Source organism: Plasmopara halstedii, assembly GCF_900000015.1.
Source record: "Plasmopara halstedii genome assembly, contig: Scaffold_410, whole genome shotgun sequence".
Classification (NCBI taxonomy): Eukaryota; Oomycota; class Peronosporomycetes; order Peronosporales; family Peronosporaceae; genus Plasmopara; species Plasmopara halstedii.
In genome coordinates this window covers 147637-155710 of record NW_020187331.1, presented here as the reverse complement: position 1 = coordinate 155710, position 8074 = coordinate 147637, and the positions used below count along the sequence as shown (strand labels likewise).

Sequence of the window (8074 nt, the reverse complement as noted above, 5' to 3'; positions counted from 1 at the left end):
CCTTGCACCTTACGCATCTTCGTGAAGTAGTCGAGACGTCACATGTTTCCGCGCCAAATAATCGGCTCTTGACTCCAATGTCGTTATTAGTTCGAGTACGATTCCCTCAGATCGACTAGAAGTGCGATCACTAAGTCATTTAGCTAGAGATAGCTCCGATCGCGTCGATCTGTTCTGCTGGCGTCGTGTGCTTTTTAATATGCTTTAGCTCATCATCACTTTCGTCCATCTTGCTCGTGAAAAATCGTCGACAAAGAAAGAGCTTGTTGGCCAAACGTTTCTTCTCAAAATGCTTTTCAAAGATGCCATCATGCATCATACGAACCGCTTGCCTACCGAAGCAACGGAAAGTGCGAGTCCTTGATAGCAAGGCAGAGAATTGCCATTGCCTTGCGAGATATGTTCCTTGGTCTAGCAAAGCAACACACTGATTCCACTTAACCTCGCCTCTCACAATCTCCCACAGCTGCTCTTTTTTAGAACCAATTGCATCTTAAGCTTCCACATATGAAAATTCGCTCGTTCGATTTTGTAGATAAGGGAGGTATTCATATCATGGCGAGAGCGTGGTCGTGGCTGAGTGCGAAGACGGCAGTCTGCGGGACTTGGGCTCTTAACCTGAAGAAATGAACTTTTGGCAAAAAGCAAGTGATTATATTGAAAGTCATTTGTTCTCTTTCCTGTACTACCTTTAAGCCTGTCGTATGTTGTATAATATTTTTTAAATGTTCTACTGGCTTTAACTGGATACAATTGGTTTTCTTTGTCCGGCGACTGCTTACCTCCTTTGACGCTCAGCATACAGAAAGGTTGCATTAGAAATTCAAATTGTCAACTTCTTTAGCGGATTCAGCTCCTTCGATAGGAAGTAGTGGCGCATGTGATAAATCCGGCAAAAATCTTCGGCACTGTCTGGCTTACCCGTTTTGTGAGGTTTTTTCGGTTTAGCTGTCCGAACGTTCTCTTTCAAATAATTTGCATATTTGAAAGAACAATGCGGCTTATGCTCGAAGAAGCAGTGAAAAATGGGATTGAAGAACACCAGCCATAGTGGGCCGCTCACTGCTGCAAAATTTCGAAAAGGCCATATGAGTGGGGTACATAGTTTGGTAAAGTAAGGCGTACGCGAACTACATGTTGTACGTACGCGTTTCGCTGCTGTCTCTTGAACACAGCGCGAAATCAAAAAAAGAAGCAATGTAAAATGCAATGAAGAAGTAGCATGATAAGGACAAGGCACTGGGATTTAGTAAAGGAAGAATCCATGGGTTGCTTGGCTCATGTTGCAGCGGGGGTGCCGTAGCTTAGCGCTCGAGAAAGTGTCATTTAGGTCACCGACCTTTCGTTCTATACTCAGAACAAGTACGAGTTTGCGGATCGCAATCTGCTTACTTCAAGAGTAATTATCGCCTTATCCAAGGCTAATTAGCTCTTCCGTTTAGATTTTCCTAAATATACTAAATATATATAGTAAAATCTAAATACATGCATAACTACTGTATTTTTGTTTGGGTGCAGTCACACCATGCACATCTCGTGTTACACAAGCTATGCAGTAGTAGCGTTTTGTCATCGAGGATTGAGGAGATGATTTATTTGGTGTTGCATTAAACTGGACTCAATGCTAACAGTTATCACTTAACATTTTTTAGGAGCAACAGTAAATTCTCAGTTTCGTGAGAAGTTTCCGGTTTCGCCCCTCGGTGGAGCGTACAAATACAATTATAGTGTTTTTTCTTAGCGCGCTCGCGAAATCAATACTTTCTTTATGTGAGGCGGGCTACCGTGTTACGCATGTGTTTGTTGAGTTCACGTCTTCGCTTTGATCACGGTGTATCAATTTGCAACGTGTCAAATTGAATGAAACAATCGAAATGAAAGCGATTTTCGATCAAATTGTAATTTGATTATGAGTGATCCGAAGGGGAAGCCTATGAAATTACATTTGAGCTCTTTGAGTGATGAGTCAGATTTTCCGAGAGGGTGTGTCAACCAGTAAGTTTTGAGCCATCTTACAAACCAATACGGCACAATTGTACAAATTTCGCGTTGCAATTGATACTACTAAAAATTCACTAAAAATTCGGTATTTATGGAAAAGTATATAATCAGTATTAGGCTAAAAAGAATCAACCCTAAATATATGTACTCTCGAAGATAGCAGATTTAATTACACATCTAGTTTCGTGAGAGGTTCTCAATTCCACTCCTGGTTGGATCGCACTAATCTCACTTCTGTGCAACTGTTGATGCGGACTCTTCGAGTCAAAGTTTCGTCAGTGCAACAAAGTACATGACAACCCTACTGCGTTGTCGGCCAGTCAATCGCTAATTTAAGCTACCTGTCGTGATTTAGGCTGTTTGCGGCAATAGCTATTAATTGATCTTTGATCTCTCTTAATTTCTTGTTGCTGACAATCTTTAATTTTTGTATGTAAATAGATGAAGTGGCGTTGTGTTCAGTTTACAATCTGCGATTATGCCTCCCTCAAAACTTGGTGTTATCTAAGTTATAAGTTTTGACCAATACATTTTGAGTTGACTTATGTCTTTTATTGATTTATTGTGTGCAGCTTTGTAACAACATAAGGCATCGTAATGCTTGATAGCGTCGCGACAACACGCGTTGGCAATGATGCAGAAGGAAGTTACTTAGCCGTGTCTTCTTTATCGGAAAGCCTGCGTGCAAGACTCAACGAAACAATGCAGTTGTTGGTCAGCCTGGAGCAAGAGTTGGAAAAGAGTGACCTCACAATGGACATATACCAAAAGTGCTGCAGACACCTGATTGCATACATGGCAAGTCACATGAACACGTCGGAGAAGTTCGTGGAGAAAATGGAAAAAGTTATTGAGGCGAGTTACAGCAGCTGTCAGGAGATTGAGTTGAGGTCGTCAGTGAGTGGGAACTTATGGGTTCAATACAATGGAGGCGGCATTATGGAGCCTGAACCGCAATCTGCTGTTGTGCCATCTACCCCAAGCCTTAGTAATCCTATCATTAAGACCGATACGGAGACAGGTGGAGCTGTAGTTGTCACTCCCCTTACTATAATGAATGCTAGCGGTACTGGAATGAGACAATCCTGCTCTCCACATGTCGATTTAACTGTGACAACATCGCCACCGACTGGGCAGAGTAGCAAGCGACACTTGCAGAGACTAAAGGAACCGTATATCAGTTCAAAGCGAGCTCGACAAACGGTGGCTCGAAAGCTATATGATGCTGGAACATCGGACCGTGACAAGAAAAAAAAAGACAGCGAATCAGAGAATGCGAACGAGTGTGAGGTCGAAATTGTGACAGTAGAATCAGAGGTGCACGATTGTGTGCAATCGTTGCAGAAGAGGGAACGAAATGGTGAAATTGAGTGGGTATGTGATGTCGACAGCCCATCGAAACAAAGTGTTGCTTATCAAAAACGCTTGAAAGCAGCTTTAAAGCTAGTTGATGCGTTGAATTGCTGTCCGCCTGTGGGAATGGTGTGTTTTCAAGGCTGCTGGCATCTTCGAGGGCGTATGTGTGAGACACATCGCACTTTAGGAGGCGGTGCGATGCCATGTCATGATGGATCTTGTCGCGTATGGCTTGAAATCGATAAACATTTGGTACGCTGCCAAAATTCTCAGTGTGACTTCAAAAATATGGTGGGGCTGCGTCAAACGAAGTATGATATTCAACAGCATCAAATAAAGCTTGAGGCTACACGCCAGAAGCTTTTTGTTGTCAAAAACGCAATGGCCACTAGTGGTTCACATGGCATTGGATCTCCAATTAGATGTAATAACCAGCTCAAAAATAAAATTGAGAGGTTAAAGGAAAAGTGTACGAAACTAGAAGACATAATTGTTCTTCACAAGGATAGGGAACGAGCTTTTGCAGTCGATCTTAATGCGTTACGAACGCGCGCTTTTTTCGATGGGTTTGAATTTCAGCGCCATTACGTGAGGAACAAATGTGAACAATGATATATGTCAGGAAAGAATTAGTGGCGAGGTTACTTGGCAAACGATAAAATATTTGTTTTTTGGCGATTCTTCAATGTGATCAAGGTATTGCACCGGCTATAATCACATCATCTGAGAGTGATGCCAATTATTTAATGAATTAACCAATGGAGCTTGGCTTTTAGCAAGGAGTTGGAAAAGCGCTCGATACTGATGAGCTACCATCGGTACTACCACATCGTTTGGTAGCCCTTCATACATCTCTTGAAGCATCTACTGTCTTCAAGCAACGAATGTAGCTCTTAATATAGCTGCTTTCTACTCTCCTTCCTACTTCTGCGACTTTGGCCGCCAGCGCTTTCAAACGTAGCTAAGTCGTTTAGGAACAGCACGTACAAAGAAGCGTTTCTTGAACTTAGCTGTTCATGACACGACCTATTGAAAAAAATGTTCAATATGTGGCTAAGAAACTCAACATGTATAATTGATTCATCCCATCATCCTCACTGACGGAAAAAGAACTATAGACACCTAGCGAGATGCTAGTCTGGCACAGGCCTATGGATTCTTGCAAGGCGGTTGATGGTCAAGACTTTTATAGACGAGCTCGTGAATAGTCTAGTCAAGCGTACAAACATACTTAAATTCTTGTACGGCAGCGATGGATGTTCGCAGCTTATGCATTTACCCGATGATTCTGGAGCAGTGTATGTTTACTTTTGAACAACAGAAGTATAGAGCCGTAAGGAGCTAGCACAATACCTCACATTCAAAGCTGCCAATGGTTTTGGCGGTCATTTTAGATTTGAAGAGGCGAAATCGAAGCTCGAAGCTGAATGATTGTCTTTGACGAATATCTCGTATACCCGACCAAAGATTAATTAATGGATCCAGGTCACAAGAAAGTAAGCTTAGCTGAAAGTTGTTTCTAAATCTTCGAATTTACTGCAGAAATCGTCGAGCCCGAATAAAGGCTGATAAACTTCGACAAACTCTTTATTGCTCGACTGATAACTCGATTTGCATTTTTGCGCCCTCAAACGATAATTTGTGCTGGAGGTGAGCCACGATACCACGCGTATTATCATACGTCTAGGATTCTATTCAGACAATCGACACTCGATTATAAGAATCAGTTCGTGCAACCAAATTCGTGGATGTCTATCATTTTCAAAATGCGAATGCCGCTGCAGAATCGTTGCAGATACACGATATGCGTATCCGGTTCAAACATTTATCAGCGCAGGATCGGTTCACTTCGATTTCAAAGATACTCGCGAAATACGTGCGGTCATTAGTCGGTTTCCCGAAGAAAGGGAGAGAGAGAAAAGGGGAAGGGTCGGATCTCATAAGCGGGGTTTGTCTTTGGACCCGCATCGAGCGCGAGAACGATATTGGGATAGTCGCGGAGAATGCGACTACGGCGCTCCCACGTTTTCTTGTTCGTCATAAACACAGCCATTTTACCAAGAACTCCTTTCGACTGTGGACGTTCCTCTCTGCTACCACGTTCTTGACATGGTAGTTTCGATTTTCTTGTCGATCGAGAAGATGGGGGAGTGCCCAGAGAGGGCACCTCTGCTACTTCTGTGGCTGTTACACAGCCTTTGACTGATTCATATTTTGATTGAGGGAGGTGAAAAACTTTTTTTCGTGATGAACCGGCAGATGATTGAGATATTCGACCAAGTGTCGAGCGCGCGACAACACGTGAATGATACGGGTCGTCTGCGAATTTCGCGATCTTACATGGCGTCAAGGAAACTCACCTGGGCTGCGATTCGGCGACTGGAGCGGGCTCTGCGGATTCTCCCGCCCTGCTGCGGCTGCTACCGCAGATGATGCGAAGCCTCCCGTCAAGCGACCTCGCTCTAGTTTGGAAGGATATGCTTCCCGTAGTAATCGTCAGCGCGATCAACTGCCATCTGCTTCATGTTGATGGTCCGACTCTCACAATCGTTCGTTTGCTTCGAAAGCTCACGATGATCCTCGTGATTTCGAGGAGGAAGCTGAGTCGACAACGTCAATAAGTTCGACTTTTGCCCTCGTGCCGAAACTGTGGCCCTGAAGCCGTATTCGTATAAGCTGCGTTACATCCAGGTTGGAAGTCGCATTGTTGCGATGATAGGGCTTGATATGACTTACGTAGAACGTTGGATGTGTCATTAGCCAGCTTGGCATTGTTGATCTTTATACGAGAGGTAGCTAGTTTGATATTCAAGAAAGTGACAGCTGAGACTGAAACCACCTTGTTAAGGTCTTCAGGGAACACCGCCGTGAACCAAATTCTTGGAAATGTCAGACAGGGTCTACAGCGGCGTGTATCGCAGTATTTCAGGTAGCTTTAATTCGTAGAACAAGATCAGAACCGCGGTCATTCCACGCTGGTACTTCGAAGTTGACCATCCACCACTTAGCGAGCGCATTCTGTTTGACCATCTATCTCGTGGTCTGTGGTACACATGTCCAGTGTGGCGCCAAGACCTTAATCAAATTCGCCGTTATATTGTGGTATTGCGTCGATCATGAAACAATGACCAAAAAGAAATTGTTTTTTTGGCAAGAATTTTATCAAGGAAGTGCTCGGCTTTGGTCGTATATAAATTAGTAGCGGTGTCCCTGATATCAGCGAAATGAGTCTGGTCGACTAAGACTACAACCACGGTGCAACCAGACGCATCTTTTGAAAGACCAAAGATGAAGTCCACACATAGGGACTGCTTCATTCCGTTAAAAACGGACAGGCTGGCTAGAGGCCAAGTCGCATGCGTGCAACAAGAATTCATTTGAAAACTCTGAGACACCAGAATCAGCGATGCCACCATTGTGATATGCAATACTTCATTGTCTATGCGACGCAAAAATGTATAGGAAGCACATTACCCACATTTTTGACTTAGCAATGTGATGTATCTTGCCATTTCTTGCAATAGATATAGCGACGACGTCGCTTCGCGCAGCAACGCATGGTCTGTATAGATTAAGATTGGCTTAGAATCGAGCAGGTATGCCCTGAATTTGACAAGAGTCGATTTCCTAGCAAAAATGTCCCTGAAAAAATTTGTATATACCTTTAACTCCATCCGATGCTGGATAGATCCGAGCACAATGACGCGATACTACCTAACGTCGTCTGCTTGTATGTATTGCTATAGCAAAGGTTAAAAGCTCTTAGACTACCGATCTAGATCCGAATAAGCTGAGATAAAGGTACACGCAAATTTTTTTAGAGCTTTAAAAGACATCTCTTTTGCGCATCCTAACATCATTTGACGTCCGTTGAAGCGATTAGTGGGACCTTACCTTTTAACATAAGGTTCACAGTATTTGTGCAAGAAGAAGGTCAAGCCAATCCATTTCCGTAAATCCCTTTAGCACAGACTGATCCACAACACCCTCAATTATCGGTGGATTTACCGGTGACTATCTTCCTTTATAAAATATAATTACGTGTGCGTCGGATCCTGACTCATCTATCCCAATTAACATTAGTTTAAGCGTATCTACTCGAGCACTTAAATGGATGCTCACATCAAACTTTCCCTGCTTTGCCCGACCATGAACAAATCTATCATCGAAATCGGTGTGCATTGAAAAAAGCCGTAATGCAAAACTATTAAGTGTACTGATACGTAAGAGAGAGCCTGGGAACCCTCAAGTATCCCGTTCGATGCACCCATTACGATAAGAGAAAGTAATGTAATGACTAGTTTGAATTACGTATTGATCAAATTTGTAGTTCAGATTATTACCAAATACACTGTCCTGTAGAGCAGCTGACAAATGTTCCTTAAATACAACACACAAGCTTGTGCGACGAGGAAGCTATTTTCCGACGTGAAGTCCCGACGCGAAGGGAGAAGAACAATTTCGACGCGAAAAGACGAAGAACGACTTAAGGATTTGACGACAAATTTCCAACTAAGCTTGATGAGTAAATGGTTTCTATAGCTACATGTAAAACACCTCTAGGATTTCGCAAAGTTTTACTAATATTACCTTGGGTTCCTATATAATTAGTATTGTTTGATTTAGACAGTCAAGGGCGTATTGAGGTTAAAACTCAGCTTAAAAAGGTACAAAGGTCTTAAAAATACGGAGCTTGAGCTTCGGAAAGCTTAAACTT

At 42.9% G+C, this 8074-nt stretch overlaps 1 protein-coding gene across 1 annotated transcript; it reads left to right on the top strand.

Moving 5' to 3' along the window:
• Positions 1-2598: 2598 nt before the first annotated feature.
• On the top strand, positions 2599-3969 carry PHALS_09261 (uncharacterized protein; the record flags this gene model as incomplete). Its single annotated transcript, XM_024724729.1, has 1 exon — positions 2599-3969. The coding sequence occupies one exon, from the start codon at positions 2599-2601 to the stop codon at positions 3967-3969; it is 1371 nt and encodes a 456-aa protein (XP_024575576.1).
• Positions 3970-8074: the final 4105 nt, after the last annotated feature.